The 18061-nt window shown below is 44.7% G+C and overlaps 2 protein-coding genes across 3 annotated transcripts in view; both read right to left on the bottom strand.

Annotated features, from left to right (window-relative positions):
* The window catches only part of LOC306921491 (CREB3 regulatory factor-like), a 116864-nt gene extending 112817 nt beyond the window's left edge, over positions 1-4047 (bottom strand). For both annotated transcript variants that reach the window (XR_013789782.1, XM_079498633.1), the window contains exon 1: positions 3566-4047. Coding sequence is in view for 1 of the 2 variants with exons in the window: in XM_079498633.1 (XP_079354759.1) it covers positions 3566-4034 (469 nt within the window). In the remaining variant the exon portion in view is untranslated. The remainder of the gene's footprint in view (positions 1-3565) is intronic.
* A 27-nt stretch (positions 4048-4074) lies between these two features.
* On the bottom strand, positions 4075-9241 carry LOC306921285 (uncharacterized protein; the record flags this gene model as incomplete). Its single annotated transcript, XM_079498394.1, has 6 exons — positions 9202-9241; positions 7168-7251; positions 6331-6396; positions 5923-6039; positions 4141-4475; positions 4075-4087 (listed from the first exon to the last, which is right to left on the bottom strand). Exons 3-6 carry the CDS (start codon positions 6337-6339, stop codon positions 4075-4077), a joined length of 474 nt encoding a protein of 157 aa, XP_079354520.1. The 5' UTR covers positions 6340-6396; positions 7168-7251; positions 9202-9241.
* Positions 9242-18061: the final 8820 nt, after the last annotated feature.

Below are 18061 nucleotides of genomic sequence, written 5' to 3'. Positions count from 1 at the left end.
GTCTCTGAGAGTGTGCCAGGGACGTATCCGTTACCCTGCAATGAGATGCATCTGAGATTTGTTTATCCAATTCAGAGCCCTAAGGAGGACAGAAACACCGGGGATGTACGGGAAAGTTTACAGGGATCATGTTTCCTTATAACCTCACCATAACAGAAACGCAGGTCCAGTGTTCACCATGACTCACTCACTGACACACATCCAGAGTAGGCCAGTTCAACCGGCCACTCTGGATGGTAGCCAGCCAAACTGTATTTGGCTGGCTGTAATGGTTTACATTGTGGCTAAGTTCACTGAGCATTGTATGCAGTTGTTTCCGGTTTCAGAATGACAATTGCCCCCCAAACTCCCCCCCCACGTGCACACTCCCCGTGCAGGAATGGTTTGTTGAGTTCAGTGCGGAAGAACGTGACTGGCCTGCACACAGAGCCCTGACCTCAACCCTGTCAAACAACTTTTGGAATGAAATGGAACGCCAAATGCGACGCAGGCCTAATCGCCCAACATCAAGCATCTGACCTCCCTAATAATGCTCTTGTGGCTGAACTGGTAGCAAATGCAGCAACAAAATGTCCCCAACTAGTGAGATCCCGGAATAATGGAAAATGTAAATGTAATAGTAGGTAAGGATGACCGAATCCACATCAAATCCCTTGATTTCCACGAAACCATTAACACTTTGACCTCTATTAACGAGTTGCCCAAGTTAATTAATTGTAGAACACTTTCCCTGCGATTTGTGAGTTGCCCGAGTTATGTTTTCATTGTTTAATCCACGTTTTGAATCAGTTTTGAGTCATACGGGCAATCCACCGGACAGAATGGGATATGAGACGCGTTTTGATGATGTCATCGCAAAAAGGTCCGTCGTGCAGGCGTGCAAAGGGTTCTGGGAAATTGAGTCCCATCGTTTACAATGGTGAATTTGCCGGAGGAACAAGCCGTGCGCTGAGTGGGCTGTTGTTGTGATCGCCGCTATGCAATACTTTTCTACACTACAACTAGCGATTACACCGTTTTAAAGTGGATTTTCATGACAAGCAACTCAGCGGTTGGTGCAGTGGCTGTTCAATGGTAACTATACTTAGGCAGTCTATGCTAGACCATTGGCGGCATTCAACCTGTTAATGAGGTCAGACAATGATGTTGGGCAATTAGGCCAGGCTCGCACTTGAAAAGGGGAGATGACAATGGCGCATTGGAGGACGAGGATTGGTATTCTGAAACAGGAAACGACTTTCAGCTAAATTGATAGCACGCAGTTGTCCAGAATGTCATTGTAGCTGTAGCATTAAGATTTCCATTCACTGGAACAAAAGGCACAAATTATGAACACCACTTAGAAAGGGGTATCCATCCACTGACTTCTGTTAATATGATGTATCTTCGTATCTTGTATACAAGTGAAAATCAATGCATATGGATCTCGGGATCCACATGGGAACGGTGTGGCCAAATGACCAAAAAAACCTGAAATATAACAGCCAAATATTACAACCAAACAAAACACTACATTTCCATGCACTTCCTTTGAACGCTGTGACCAACCTTAACAATCTAGGCTTCATATGTCACAGCCACAGTTTATTGCCCCACGAAGGGAGGGACGTTCTACCTATAGTTTTAGAGCGCAACGGAGGGGCGCCGTCTCAAGCGATCTTGAGCCACGAGAGACACCACTGAGCGAGCTAAAGCAAGCGAGTTTCTGTGTCGAACGTTGCAATGTTCGCTTGAGCCGACTCAGCCCTGTCCAAGTTGCGACCCGATAGGCACAGAATAGTAAATCATCGTCCCCCCTACAATGAACACAGTGGCGCGCTCCCTTCCCCACTGACTGCCCGTTTCACCCAATCACGTGACTTCCAGCCCCTCCCTTTGTGGGGCAGAAAACGGGGTCGCGTCAGCCAAACCAAATCCATCTAAATTGACTTTGGCCAACGCCGGTGCGACTTATGGGCAGTCCCCCTGGCGAACACCCAGCCTTTTATAGATCATACTGGGAACACTGGCCAGGTGCTCCCAATGCCCCTGATTTGCACCCCAATTTCCCAACCTGCAGGCCCTGTGAAAGAAACAAAGACAGACACAACACATGCCCTGGTAGGCCAGGCTACAGGGGCCGTGACAAACTGTGTGGAGGACGTACTAAATTAGCCTAAGTAGTCGCAGCATACACTAGAAATGTGGCGCTTATCTGTCCAGCGGTTTCCAAGAATGCCTCCAGACAATCACACAGACAGACAGATAGACGGTTAATGTCCTAAGGGTAGAGGAAAGGCCATGGGGTCACCAAAATCAGCAGGGTTCATCTTCACTCAGCGAGATGAAGTCTGCACATTTTTTGAGACATCTTGTTTTCAAGACTAAATTGTGATGTTGCAAAGGCAGCTGAATTCTGCATGCCAGCTGAGCCATGCTGGTGAGTTTGAGGTTACTACTGGAGTTACTATACACCAGGGTTTCAGTGTAGGCAGTAGTAGTATGTTCCTACTGGATACCAGCCAGTGTTGTGATGTGTTCTAGTTTCTACACTGCAACATCTTGAATGTCAAAAGCAGTGGTTCTCAGTCTCACACATGTTCTTGTCAAGGACCCCCAAATTGAAATGTATTTGGCTGCAGACCCTTTGACCCTCATCCCAAAAGATTTGTACCAGCGACACCCAAAAGACAAGATTTGTGTTCAATTGTTTCTTTTTTTTATTATATATATTTTTATTTTACAGATTACAATTTTGTACCATAATCTGATGTTATTATATCCGATAACGAGGTACAGGTGAAAAATTACATAACATCCAGAGCACATGACAGCTCCGACCATGCACGCTGGGTCACACGCTAAATAGCTTATTTTGATCACTCAAAAAATCTTAAACTTTTTCTACACATCTGTCTTTCATAATGACAAAATACACTGACTGCACAGTGTTAGAAGGCCAAAGAGCCTATGTCCCAGTGCGCATGCTCTGAGCTGCGGTGCGCTATAGAGCGTCGCAGTCCCGCCCCCTCGAGAGACCCGGAAAAGAAATCCCCGTTCATTTTCCTCATAGACTTTTCAAAAAGTATTTATTTAAAGACGCTTACGCTGCGGACAAAGCCAACTCTTGACAAATCATGACAATAAACACAATGTTTTGGGCCAAACAAAGAAAAACGGCAGGTTACAACACTTTTTTTGTTGTTTTTCTTCTTTGTAATTATTTGTTTGGTCCAAAATATTGTGTTTGTTGTCATGATTTGTCACGACTCGATTTGGCTTCGTACGACGCTTAAAAGGTCTTTAAATAAATACTTTTTGAAATGTCTATGGGAAAAATGCATTGGGATTAATTTCCTGGGCCTGGCGTCGTCATGAAAGTGGGCGGGACTGCGACGCTCTATAGATGTCGTTATGTAATTTTTCACCTGTGCCACTCTTTATTGGATAGAATAACATCAGGTTACGGTAAAAAAGCGCAAGTCTGGAATTAAAGTGGTTAGACTGACTTTGATGCCATCATCTTATCTGGGCGTCCCCGCAGGGACCCCACCCTCAGAGACGCAGCAGAACAGGGACAACTCACCGCCTTCCGTCTCAGACGAGCTGGAGTCTTCAGCCTCGACTGTGGTCTCCTCCGCCCCTTCCTCTCCTTCATCCTCCTCATCCTCGTCCTGCTCCTCGTCCTCCTCCACCTCATCCTCCTCCACCTCGTCCTCGGCCATCTCTGCGGCGCTCTTGCAGCACGGTGGACTCTCCTCGTCCCTGTCTTTGTGCCGTGGCGTGGCCTCCACCCGCCCCTCCTCCTCCTCCGTCTGGGGTTGGTGGTGGTGTGGGTGGGGGCTGGACGCCGCCCCCGACTCTCCTCCCTGGCAGAGGGAGTAGTTGTGCTCCTCGCTGCAGTGCTCCAGAGCCAGGCCCGGAGCACTGGCTCTGGCCGCCACTGTCGCTGCCACCGCCGCAGCCGCCGCAGCCTCCGCAGCCTCCGCAGCCGCCGCAGCCTCCTCTTCCTCCTGCGCCACCTGATACACCTCCACCATGTGTCCTCTCCTCATCGCACCGGCCTGCCCTGCCCCTGCTCCCACCCCTCCTCCGCTAGCTCCTTTCTCTTCGCCGGCGGTGCCAAAAACGCTTGCCCTTTCCGCCGAGGCGGCGAGTAGCTGTCCTCCTCCTCCTCCTCCTCCCTCAGCCGGTTGTTGTTGTTGGCGTGGCTGGACTGCAGCCTGGCTCCTCGTCCTCCTCGTCTCCTCCTCCTCCTCCTCCCAGCTGCGGCCCCAGCGTCCCATGAGCACGGTGGTCTCCTCCTCGGAGGCGGAGGCCGGCTCCCCTCCGACGAGGCCCAGCTTGGTGTAGCGGGTCATCTCGTCCAGGGCCGACACGTCCCAGCGCTCCGGGTGCAGGTCCTCGCCGAAGCCGCCGTCGTCCACCAGGTCGCTCAGGAGCTCGAAGGGGCGCTTGCGTGGCGTCGCCGGGGAGCCCAGCATCAGGAGCACGCTCTGGTGGTGAGGTATAACACAAATCAGCTTTATTCTTGTAATAATATTAGTTAGAATAACCATATACTGTACTTCATTGTTATTTCAAGGATCTTTTCCACCAGTTGGGAACCGGTTCAGTTCAGAACTGGTACATTTTTCAGACCTCCAAAATTGGAATGTTAATTATAATTATGAATTGAGTGTGCAAAGCCATACATGATGCGACGCCTGCGGAGCTAGTTCAGGCAGGCAACTCGTGAGCGCTCCTACCTGATCAGGTGACTAGTCTCATGCACTCTTTACCTGATCAGAGCGGCTATTTAATCTTTATATCTGCCTTAATATCTGCCTGCTCATTCCTGGCTTCTCTCCTGCTGTGCGGTCATGCGCCGCTGCTGCTGCTGCTGTCTCCCTGCCTCGCTTGCTGCTAACCTGCTGCTCATGAAGTTTTTGCAAATCCCACCGCCTCCCCAGTATCCACCTGTATACAGGCTCTGTTTCTAGATCCCCCTTGGCTTATAATTTAACTAAAATGTTAATGTTACAGGGAATGAATAGGGACAGAGCCCTGACGCCAATCTATGCTTAATATCACTATGCTCAATTATGCTCAATAAATTCCAGGGTCTGGATGTTCCGGGGGCCCCCCACACGGTAACTCTGTCATTTATTGAACGTTTCGGACGCGGGCGGCTCGCTGGAACCAGGCCGGCACCCTGGGCTCGTTCCTGTGGGTCTGGAAGTTCCGGGGACCCCCTGGGGACCCCCACACGGAGTTGCACCACTCACTTCACACGGGTGTGATTTTTTAGAGCAAAGCTGTACATTCATGGTGTAAGAGTTATGATGACACCGGACGTGCACTGTGCTGAATGTATATGTTATGGTATATGATGGCTTCAACATTCTATTGTTGCACATGATGTGAAACCTTTGTCAACATCCTGTCAGCTGTCAAATCAGATCTGTTTATTTATTATAGTCTTACAGGGTCTGTAATGCAAGCACGTTTAAAACTAACACCACTACTACTAATAATACATATAATTCTTTTCTTTTTTTGCTATTGTTTGAACAAAGAACGTCATTAGCTTTTTAGCTTTTTAAATGTTGATTTATGCATGTCTATGTTTTTCGACTATGTGTAGTACTAGAAATACATCGATAACTTTACCATGTTTTTTAATCTTCGATTGTCTTTTAACCATCTGTGTGTGAAGCTTGTAAGCCATTAAATAAAAATAAAATAAAGTTAATAACAATTAAAACTCATATCACTAACTAACAGCTTTGTATCTTTTTATATCATTTCCCAGGACGGGAACGGTTACAAACAGGAAGTTCACAAAGGTTGAAACCGTCAGGAGACAGCTGTGTTATTGTTTACAGAATAAAACCGTCTAGTCTATCTATAATATGAGCATTTTGAACTGAAGCCAAGTGACTGTGGGCGTGGGGGGTTCACCTGGTCGTACTCGGTCCTGCCCCCTAGTGGCGACATGGCCAGAGGGTAGGGGCTCAGCAGGCCCCTGTGGCCCCCATAGGCCTCGCCAAAAGCAGGCTCCATCCCATTCATGCCCGGCTGGATTGGAACAGAACACACACACACACACACACACACACACACACACACACACACACACACACACACACACACACACACACACACACACACACACACACACACACACACACACACACACACACACACACACACACACACACACACACACACACACACACACACACACACACACACACACACACACACACACACACACACACACACACACAGACAGAAACCCAGTGAAAGCCCATTCAGACAAGCATTATCAGGTAACAACAACGTCATTCGGGTGTGTTCAATTTTTACCTGAGGCATGCCCGAGGCAGGTGGGTGTCAGGGCGTGGTCACAGTGCTAATGGTGTGTGTGTTCAGCTGCAACGCACAAACAAATCACAACGATTAGCTCCACGGAACAAGCAGAGGAATCATTTTATGCTTAGTTGTGTGCCGGTGTCGCTCACCGAAGGTAGTAGATCTACAAGCACCCTAAACTTGTAGATAAGCTATTTTTGGTGCGTCACACCCACGCGCAACAAATTATAGCACATGCGGTTAAAAGCTGTAATCTGGAACTTGTGTGTGATACTACTAGTACTCTAGCTGTTATTAGAACCACGAGTACCAACATTTCTACTGCCATGGTAGTACAGAAATCCAGTTTGGGCGGAGGAGGATATATTGTACAGTATTGTGAGCTTCCATGCTACAGTATATCACTTGTCAACCAGTGTCCTACATGACCACAGGTAGACCAACTACAACCACTACAATTGTGCTAGTTACATTGTCAGTCCCTGAAGAAGACCTGCCCAGCTTTCCAGGTGGTTGGTATTCATTCAATAAATTAAATTACCATGCATTGTGGGCTTCGTGGCTATGAGTGTGCAGTCTTTTATTCACCTTATATTCAAACTTATTTACCAAGGTCAGCAGCACCTCTTCAATACTCATGTATGGCCTTCTCCTTTTTTTTGTTTGCCAGTTCTACATTTCATTAACATACTCTACCATACAGAATGTTCAAATAATGTTTTATTCACACAAAGAAAAGCTTATGGATTGCAGCTTTGTGGCAGAGGACCAGAGTGGGGGGTGGATGGATGGAGGCCAGAGGGGAGTGAAGAGGGAAGCCGTGTCTCTTACCTAAGGTGACGTGGTTCAAGTTGGGAAGGTCAACTTTTAAGTCCTCTTCACATGACTCGTTCCTGCTGCTCTCAGCCTCCCCAGCTGGAGGGGAAGAAGAGGTCAGATTAGGGCTGGGAAGATAAGATAACCAAAAATACTCTATATCCAAACCAAACATATCGTCGCTGTCGGGCAGAAACCTCCTATCTTCATTTCGTAAATTAATCAAATCATATTACGGCGGTACATGTTCAATCAATTATTCCATCAAAGCAAACGGCATAAACAATATTAGTTTGCCTCTTCTACAAAAATAAAACGTACAAGTTACAGGCAGTTCTCTTGTATCATACCGATACCGTATACTTATATTATTTTCCACCACCTCGCAGCAGAGATCAGACTATCCAGCATACTGTAGCTATATCCACCTCAGTGGACAGGCCAATCAGAGGCAGGCGGGGCATTACCATGTCTATGCTCAGCCGCACACTAGATATACGCTGACATGATTGTCTGCCATTGGGGGGGAGGTGTGCTATTGATGCAGTGGATCAGAGAAAGTGGAAAAGTGGGCTGTGGACTATTGTGGACATGCTGAAAAATTTATTCTCTGAGCACAGACGCAGTTCACTTAATGCGGCCTGCAGGTTAATATCAGAATACTGATATGTTATTGATTTCAGCTGTTACAATTCCAAACATGCAAACATGACCTGCTTTAATTACTTCAGTCTATATTAGTAGCTTAATAATGACTAGTAGGCTAGCTTTTTATGTCCAATGTATTTGCATTTAAGTTCATAATCATAAAGTTAACATAACATCATGTATTTGAAATTAAATAAAAAATGTTACTTTTCAGGATTCCAATTCAAAAATAGGTAATAAATAATTCAGGATTAAAAAAATAAAAAAAAGCAGATCTACAAGCTAAAAATGCATCGCACTGTGACACGTTTTGAGCTTGTAGATCAGCTATTTTTGACTATATGCATTGTGGCCCTCTGGAGTGAGTGTCCTATCCAATGTTTTGTTTTGTACTTGTGTTCGCCCCTGCTGATGTTGGCAAATGGAAATAATAGCACAGTAAAGATGATGATAATCTAATGATGTGTGTAGTTCTTTATAGATCTAGGGCTCCATTTTCGTTACCGCTAAACCCCTTATCCCTAAACATTTTTGAATAGTTAAAATGGCCAGTCTACAAGCTCACAACGTGTCAATGTAGATTGGCTAGTTGAACTATTCAAACATTTTCTGAAGCCTGGCTATGGCGGGGTGGGGGCCCACAGAAAATAGTCTTGCATAGGGCCACCTGAGTCCTAGAACTGCCACTGCCTGTTTGATCTAACAACGCAATATGTAATACAAATTTGTCCCGTCTAAAACCCCTCAGCCACCAGGCCGAAGGCATGGGGAGAGAGTATGTTTTGCACTCCGTCCGTGTGTGTGTCCGTCTGTGTACAGCTATTCTCCGGCACCATTAACCCGGTCGATGCCAAATTTTGCACACACACTCCCTGGATGCCAACGATGAACCTCTGCCCCAAATTTTCCAGAACGGCCTGTTATAGTGCCACCAGGAGGCCGACTTTTGAAAAACACATTTTTGGATATTAGTCCTCTAGATTCTGTCCAAAAATCCCGCAAATCATTACACAGTATCTCTATAGTCATGTGTTCAAGTCGGATCTGTCCGATATTTCATATTCCATCCTGATTGGCTAACATTGGCTTCCAAAGTTTGCAGGATTGGCCCGTTTTGAACAAAAAGACTCAAATCATGAACGCAGCGTGCAATTTACGTGAAATCTTTCATGGACTTTCCTACTAGGCTGAGGAATATATCCCTTTTTACATTGGCCTGTTATAGCGCCACCAACAGGTGGATTTTTGCAATACACATTTTTGGCACAAAATGCCTCAAATCATCCAATTAAGATGAAATGGCACCCTTTTCACATTGGCTCTGGAGTACGATATGATATATTGGCGTACAGTATATATATTTCTTAAATCACAGCTACCTATGTCACACAAATTCTTAACTGTGAAGAGTTTTGACACTGGGATAGCATGGAGAGAAGAGGAACAGAGATGCAGGCCCAGCTTCTATGCTCGAGGCACTCCTCTGAGCCTGAGATGATGAAACACAAAGCAATATAAATACACATTCTCTCTCTCTCACACACACACACACACACACACACACACACACACACACACACACACACACACACACACACACACACACACACACACACACACACACACACACACACACACACACACACACACACACACACACACACACACACACACACACTCTGGCTGATCCCAAGTCTCTGCAGACCACAACAATATACCTCTATGTGAATATAGGAGGAAGCGACTCAAACTGAACCAGGTTCAGTGTGGACTGAGAACAGTGCTATACAATGTCTGTGGCGCAGTGACCTCAGGCGCACAAGAATGAGGAAATGGGAATCGGCTGAGAGGTTATGGCACCTCCTTGGCATGCTATGCGGAAAAATAGCTTGTGCATCCTACACACAGCTCACATAAACCGTAAACAAGAACCGACAAGGCTTACTGTTGCTGTTACCGATAGTGTGACACTGACGCAATATGTCAACAATGTCAAGATAATGAAAGTTTCTTTCTTCACTCGATGTTTAAAAATGACAAACAACAGCCTCTGTCTCCTCATACAGAACTTAACAGAAGTCAAGTGGCATAGTTCTGAAAAGTATGCATTTCAGTGTGCCCTGAGGCGTTTTTTCATTCTGTCAGTTATCAAATAGATTAGATAACAACACAAAACAAAATGGATCATTAAAAAAAGGCATACTGTACTGTACCTGCTCTCGTCCATATCCCTTCAATATATGACCATCGTTTCTAGAGGTTTAATTAGGTTGTAAGTAAAGTCAAGCTGTGTTTATCTGAGGTCCAGTCAGTGCATTTCTGGCGATTTCAAATCTCTACTTCTTCTTTGGCTATGGGTGTTGGTAAAATGCTATCCATATACATAGCCATCAGTTGTGTATTAAAAAAACAACCTAGCAATCATTTATTGAATGTTGATTCAACATAGCCTCATTCCAAAGGTCAGTGAGTGACCAGGCACTGTGGCCATAAACACAGCCTTCAAGTAGGAATCCACTGCAGGTCAACTAAAGTCAGAGTAACAAGTGGCATCACCTCCACGGCTCCACCAGGCCTTCTTTAATAAGCACCTAGAACTGGAGCCATCAGCATAATGTATTAGGTAATTCAGCTAACTACTGCCAAAGAACCTGGCCTCACAACTGGATATCTGCACAACTGTAACTAAAGCCACTTTAACCCTGGTATGCCTATCTTGGACATGTCATTATAGGTGAAAATCCAGAAGACTTTTCAAAAATATTTAAAAAATCACACCTTTGTGAACTGAGTGGTGCAGGCTGCTCAACAACACCACTGGCTGGCTGCAGTTATAGTGATCAGTGTGAATGGCCCTTTAGGCTGCTCAACAGTGCCACCTTACATCACACAGCGGTATTGCAGCTGCTGAGGCCTCGTACTGCAGACAGATAGACAGACAGACATACACTCAGACATACACATGCGGCCAGTCATTGGAGTGGTTAAGCAAAGCTCAAAAATGGTGAACATGTACAAGCTCACAATCTGTCGCCATTCTGGAAAGACGAAGTACCGGTATATAATAGGGCTTGATCGGATATTGTCAAATGGCTGAAATGTATACAGAGCTGAAGTGCTTATCAATTAATGTTCATTTAATGAAAGCAAAACTGTGGAACACACACACACACACACACACACACACACACACACACACACACACACACACACACACACACACACACACACACACACACACACACACACACACACACACACACACACACACACACACACACACACACACACACACTTCATATACACAGCCGCTGTCAAGTTTAATGAGTGTGCAACTTTTCTAGTTAGCCTACTGTGTACTGTACACTGAGCACATGCTGCCAAATAAGGCCCCGGCCAGAGGTGCTCTTAAGAGATTCCATGTGAAATGAGCTTTATAGTTGAATAAGCCTCATTCCAGCTATAACTTACGTCTAACTTGCTGAACTCGACATGTTGATGGGACGTTTGGGAAGCATTGTGAAAAACATGTCGGCTATAAGCACAGAATAATACAGCATAAAGACCACGACGTCCACAGTGTCCATTAAATGACCACAGTGAGAAGTATATGTATACTGCAGGCTGCCAGACAGGGAGGGCACCTGTCCTGAATGTACAGAATTAAAACTATGGAATAGTTTAATAACCAGTGCGAAATTAAGATTGAAGAGATCTCCTCAATCTTGATTTCACACAATCGATTGTATTTGTCAAATGCTCATAAATGTAGCACATACATTTAGGAGCATTTGACAAAAGATTGTTGTGGCAGACTCTGCCAGTATAGAAACAATACAAGTATATAATAATAATAATAATAATAATAATAATAATAATAATAATAATAATAATAATAATAATAATAATAATAATAATAATAAAAAGGTTATAATAAAAGGGTATAGGCTACAGGATATAGTGCCAGTTGAAGTGTATAAATCTACAATAGCCTGATGGGTGTGCAAAAAAACAACATCAATAATACAGTGCAGAGAAAGACAAGCATATACAATTTAGAGTTTGTAGAGTTTGGAATTGCACCTTCCCTGGGGTTACTCCTTTATAAATAGGCTAAGTAAGCGTTGGCTGATGAATCGAGTTACTTGACAACATTCTATAAACATGAGCAGTTAGACCAAACAACGACCTGTGTGCGCGCACGCGCGCGCGCGCACACACACACACACACACACACACACACACACACACACACACACGCCTCATTATGCAATGTAATGTAAAACATTAGAAAGGATGGGAGGCTTGCCTGTGCAAAGGAAGGAAGGATGGATGGATGATGTTGATGACGGTTACGCGCGCATTAATCCCCCTCGTGCTCCACCGAAACCAACACAATTCTATATATAAATCTCTCAGAAAAGTGCACCTTTCCAAAAAAAATGTATATATATATACAAATAGCCTAAATAAAAAAAGCACGCGCATATACACACATCACACACACGCGTATTCTGGCAGACTGTGACTTATGATAGCACGCACCAGCAGCGTGGAATCGTCGCGCGTGGCAAGCCGACCGAGACGGGAACCCACCACCGGGGGCTGACTGGGGGGTGGGGGCGGGGCGGGGGGGATGCTGGCTGTCTGGGAGGCCAATTTACCAAATTAAGATCCGATCATGGGCGGTGGACAAAAGCACTGCCTCGCATAGAAAAAGCACCCTTTTTTGTGTCCTCAGCAGGAACTTGAAACACTATAGAGCCATTATTACCGCGCGAGAGAGAGGAGGACCGCTAGCCTTTAATACCTAAAATGAACCCGATGCCCCCTCCCCTCCCTCCTCCTCTCCTCTGATGTGTCCTTCTCTTCTCCTCTCCTCTCTCCTCCTGTGTCCTTGTGGATTCTGTGTTCCTCCTTCGATGCTGATGATGACAGAGAAACAAAGTATAGCTCCCACGCTTCGCTGCCTGCCAATCCGTACGTGCGTCCCCCAATTATTATTCCGGAGAACAGATATCAAACCGAGTAGTGGACCGTTGCAACAACGTCTAGTTGGGACGTACGTAGCCTGGTCTGTCTGTCTGTCTGGCTGGCTGGCTGGCTGCACAGCTGGATCATGGGTGGCACAACAAAGATAATGAACGTCTAGGTGCCATGGCAGCGTGCGTGTCCCGACCGACTCCCCGCATGGCATGCATGCATGCAAAGCGAGAGGGAAAGCACCACCATCACCACACACTTTTACATCTTCCACACTATTACACCATCCGATCAAAATGCTGCCCAAAATAACGACGTTAATTAGCCTATGCAAATGCATATCATTAACCTCATCATTCTCACCGTTCGCTTTGGTATCCAGCAGAATCAAAGGGAATGTCCTTTTTAAGCGCACGCACACAAACAGACAAAAAATGGGGCGCAGTTGGCAGTGCCACCGGATGTCCAATATTAATTGTTAATAGGGCACGCCGTAGCAAGAACAAGGCAGATCTGATCTCGTGGAGTGGCATCGACTTTTAGCGTAAAATGCACCCGACCTAAAGCTCTTATGTCGCATAATATGAGCCCCCAAATTGCACGTATTGAGAGGAATATCATATACACTCTGGCTGCTAAACGAAGTTTAGTTAAACCACATGAACCCTGTCTGTGTCCTTCTTCCTCCAGCTGCAGGTGCTGCTTGCCCACCAAGTGTTCAGAAACAGCCGTTAGCAGCACTTCTCTTCTCTGCCTGTAGCCTAACATCCATGCAACCAATTATACACAACACAACAACAGATGCGTACACAATTGCAGAGTTTAGTCCAACAAGCACGTGGTGTAAGACGGAAAGAAAGAGAGACTATATCCTCTATAGTCTATTGAACAAACTTAAGCCTCGTTTGTAATCCGTCGTACAGCGGCGTCGCTGGCCAGAAAAGAAGAACAGATGATAGCGACGCGATGTTAGCTTATATAGATTTGCATGTAGCCTATATAGATTTTCGGCAAGCGGCACAATATATAATATAAAGCTTTTGCAGCCTATTATAGCTGTGTGTGCGATGATGATGATGGTCGTGCAATGCTTAGCTATAGACCGTATTAGGTGTTGTTGCGTGTCCCCTTTTAATATCATTCTTTTCTCTATATACACCACACAACACAACACCACGGTGGACAAGTGTAAAATGTCGGCCCCGGGTAGCCTATACCTTCAGATCTGACCACCACGGAGAACAACGACATAAAATAACATGCATAGGCCTCTAATAGTTAAGTTTTATGAACAGCTGGTATAGCTGTTCATATAAACTATATCCTATCTATCAGACAGACAGACGGCGGCCTATGGCAGATACTACTACTACTACTACTACTACTACTAATAATAATAATAATAATAATAATAATAATAATAATAATAATAATAATAATAATAATAATAATAATAATAATAAAAGGGACAAACAAAGCGTAGGGTATTATCCTATATATAATGCATAGGAGGGAGTCAAAACAAAGTGAATTGTCCCACATGAAAGCCTCTTCCTACCGTGTTGGAGATGAGACCAGATGCGTCGGAGGGTAGTGGTGTTGGAGCACTCCTCATCTTTACACTGTGTTGCTTTATTTATTCCATTTGGTAAACTTTCTATGGTGAGAACAAGACAAGTAACAACTACAGCCCCCCTGTACAGTAGTGGACATGTGCCGTCCGCATGACTCTCTCTCTCTCTCTCTCTCTCTGTCTGTCTCTCTCTCTCTCCCCAATTCCAAAAGCAGTGTAGTTTCCGTATAGCATAGAAGCGATATCACACTTTTCTTTTCGTCCGCTTTTTTGACACACACAGAGCGAGAGAGAGAGAGATGGGAAGAGAGAGGGCCAGGGGAGAGAGAGACTGAGTGAGAGACTGAGAGAGAGAGAGAGAGCGAGAGGGGGGGGGGGGGAGAGGGGGGAGGGCGTGGACCCGCCAATGGATGCTTTGTTGTTATTTTGTATCCGTGTTGCGCACTTGTTCCATCTTTCTCTCTCTCTCAGTTGCTACTTTTAGTAGCCTAACAGGCTCTGAAATTTCAAAAAAGCAACACGCGCAGCTCCCTATGTGTAGGCTAAAGCTTTTATTTTCCATCTTTCTTCTTGTTTTTGTTTTTTAATAATAAATAAAAGATGGAGTCTGTGTTTAAAAAAAACAAAAACTGACCTGAATCATCATCAGATCCGGGAAATTGTGTCAGTCGTCGCTGCATGGACAGACAGACGGACGGACGGATGGACGGCACGGGGGCATTTGAGTTCACGAGCACGGTCCTTGTGCCTCGGGACGGCGCTTCGTTCTAATTCCAGTGAAAACGGATATGGCTGTACTAGTGTGTGTGCGTGCGTGCGCGCGTGCGCGCGTGTGTGTGTGTGTGTGTGTGTGTGTGCGCGTGTGCGTGCTACGTCATGAGGACGGGGCGGGTTCACGTGACCCGTCTTTAAGGACACAGTGGAAGAATGAGAAGCACGGTTCATTATACTTCGCCGGCGCGGCGGTGTCGCGCGCGGTGGAGGGGGAGGAGGAAGGATGAACAGATCTACAAGCTCACTTGTAGATCACTCCGTGCCGCGCTGTGAGCTTGTAGGTCTGCTGTTTTCTCGCGCGCGACACCCTCGCGCGACGGAGCATACATTTTTTTTAGGATTTTTGGAGAATGTGAACCCGCTGAACCAACCACACGAGGCGCATGGCATGCATACACAGCATAGACCCGATTATTCACTTTTCTTTTCTATATATGCTTTGCTTTGCTGCCCCATTATGATTATGAACGAATTGAAATAGGAATAAGAAGACCTCTATCTCACATTCTAAAGTCCAGGGAAATAGGTTGGCGTTGTGCAGGCACGTATAGGCCTATTTTTATATATTTTTATATTGTATGTGTGTTTGTTTTATGACATATAATGTATGCCTGCGTGTGCGTGCCACTGGTTTTTCAAACAACGAATTATGTCATTCACGTATTTTAAATGGGAATATAGGTCAAAGCGTGCATGGTCACTAATGCTTAAAGGGAAATACCACAATTTCTCACTAGGTCACTCACTAGTATAGGCACATATAGCCTCGTATCATTAGTGTAGTTACCCTTAGTAATTGTAAACTTTATTAATTATTCTGTATACACTTTTTATTTATTTATTCCTTCTATAGGATCCCTGTGACATCATGTGGGACAACTGGTCAACTCAATATATTAGCATCATCATAGGCTATAGGCCTACTGTAGCCTACTTGCAAGACTTAAAGCTTAAAATTGTCGGTGTGATGTTTTAACTAGAAATAAGTATAGCCTATAGCCGAATGTATTTTTTTTGCAGATATAGTAAAAGTCATGTTTCCCTCTTTTTCTCAATAACTAAATTCAAGTTCAATAGTGCGTGCATATATATAAAATCACACCCGTGTGAACTGAGTGGTGTAAGGTTTTATATAGCATGATCAGCTGTGGTCTGACGTAATGTCTGACGTAATGAAATCACACAAAATATGTTAAGTAAAAAAAGCTATCATTTTTGATAAATGTATGTATCACACCTGGATGTGATTTCACAACTGGCTTTTTTTGCGCAGAGAAAATGACCACGGTTGCTACGGTCATCCAGTTCACCCGGGTGTGATTTAATTACGTCAGAAATTATTTTGAACATAGCAACCATGGTCATTTTTTTATGCACACAAAAGCCAGTTGTAGGAGTGGTTTACACCACTCAATAATAGTTAGGGGGTCTTTCAGTTTCATCAGAGGGATTCGTCAATCTTTAGCCTAACTGATGAGGGGCAGTCTTCCCTTTCACTGTGAACATAGATATTCAACATAGATGTGCCACGCAACTTTCCTTATAAGGCGCTGAAATGAAGTGCGGCCTAGTAGGCCTCGTCCGAGGCCTACCAGGGCGGCCTGAGGCCTACTAGGCCGACCTGACCGGTCAATAAAAGAATGCTGAATTAACTAGCTTGTATTGGTAACTTTGACTGCAATAGCCTCCCATTTAACCTCCTTGTATATAGGCCTATATTTATTAACCCACAATCGAATGTTATTCTATTTAATTCACTTGCATAATGGGACAGTAGTGTTTGCATATAGGCCTACATTTACAGTACCTAACCTGACTCCGCCAGATGGGGCAACATTTACCTTGCCGACATCACTTCGCCTCTGAAATTTAATTTAATAATATTTGGACAGCTGACAGTAGGCTCTCTTCACTCTTTAAAAAAAATATATATATATGGCAATTTAATGTCTTTGATGCTGAAGTAGGCCTAAACATGTTTGTTTAATTTCGAAGTTTTTATTTAAATTAGATGAAGGCAGTCACCATTTGTCACCATGACTGCATTGTTGACATAGTGCCTGATGCGGTAGAAACATGTTACCAGAATGGTTTAACTCACTCCATGCCACATGACGCCTAATGACGCATATCCCTTAATTAACCATTATCCTGAATATATCTGACGTCGTTTGAGTTGACACCAGTCACAGTTACAGTAGCCTACAGTAAAACACTTATGTCGCATTCACACCAGAATGCTTTACTGCGATTAAAACAAATCCTGCTGTGTATTGTCGGAAAGTGCACAGTGTGAAAGAACCGCATTCTACTTCGCCAAAAAACTGAGCTTTCACTTCGCTTCCAAGCGCACCTGACTTCACTGCATGTGAATGCAACCCGGTTCAGATGAAGGAAATGAAGCAAATAATGTGGCGGATGAATGATGAGGAAACACAGTTAGAGACGGAGAGGGCATATTTTACGCAGCCGTGGATAGACGTGGTCGAATGAGGAGACTGAAGCCCTCATCGAAATATGAGAAAGAGTACATTAATCAATTGCTTAAGGAAACACATAAAAACACTGCAGTTTTGCACTGCTGCCTGTCTGCGCTCAGATGCGCTCAGCGCTGTGCCTCCATGCCCAAAAGAACAGTGCGTGTGGAGAGAGAGAGAGAGGAGATGGAGAGGGAGAGTGGTGAGTCATATGGATTTTGAAATTAAACAAAGATTCGGGTGGTTCATGCTTGCGTAATGTGGCGCCCCTTTCCAAAAAAAGAATTAATCCATTAATTAGTTATTTTGGCTGTAGTCGAAACAGCAGCAAAATGAAGACGACGCATTGAGTTATATTAGCCAAATTTTCCTAAATGGGCTATCACAGGGTGATCAGATGATATTAAGAAATATATTAAAAAATCACACCTGTGTGAACTGAGTGGTGCAACTC

This window comes from Electrona antarctica, assembly GCF_951216825.1.
Source record: "Electrona antarctica genome assembly, chromosome: 4".
Classification (NCBI taxonomy): Eukaryota; Metazoa; Chordata; class Actinopteri; order Myctophiformes; family Myctophidae; genus Electrona; species Electrona antarctica.
Note: the sequence above shows the minus strand (reverse complement) of the source record. Positions and strands in the feature narration are given on the sequence as shown.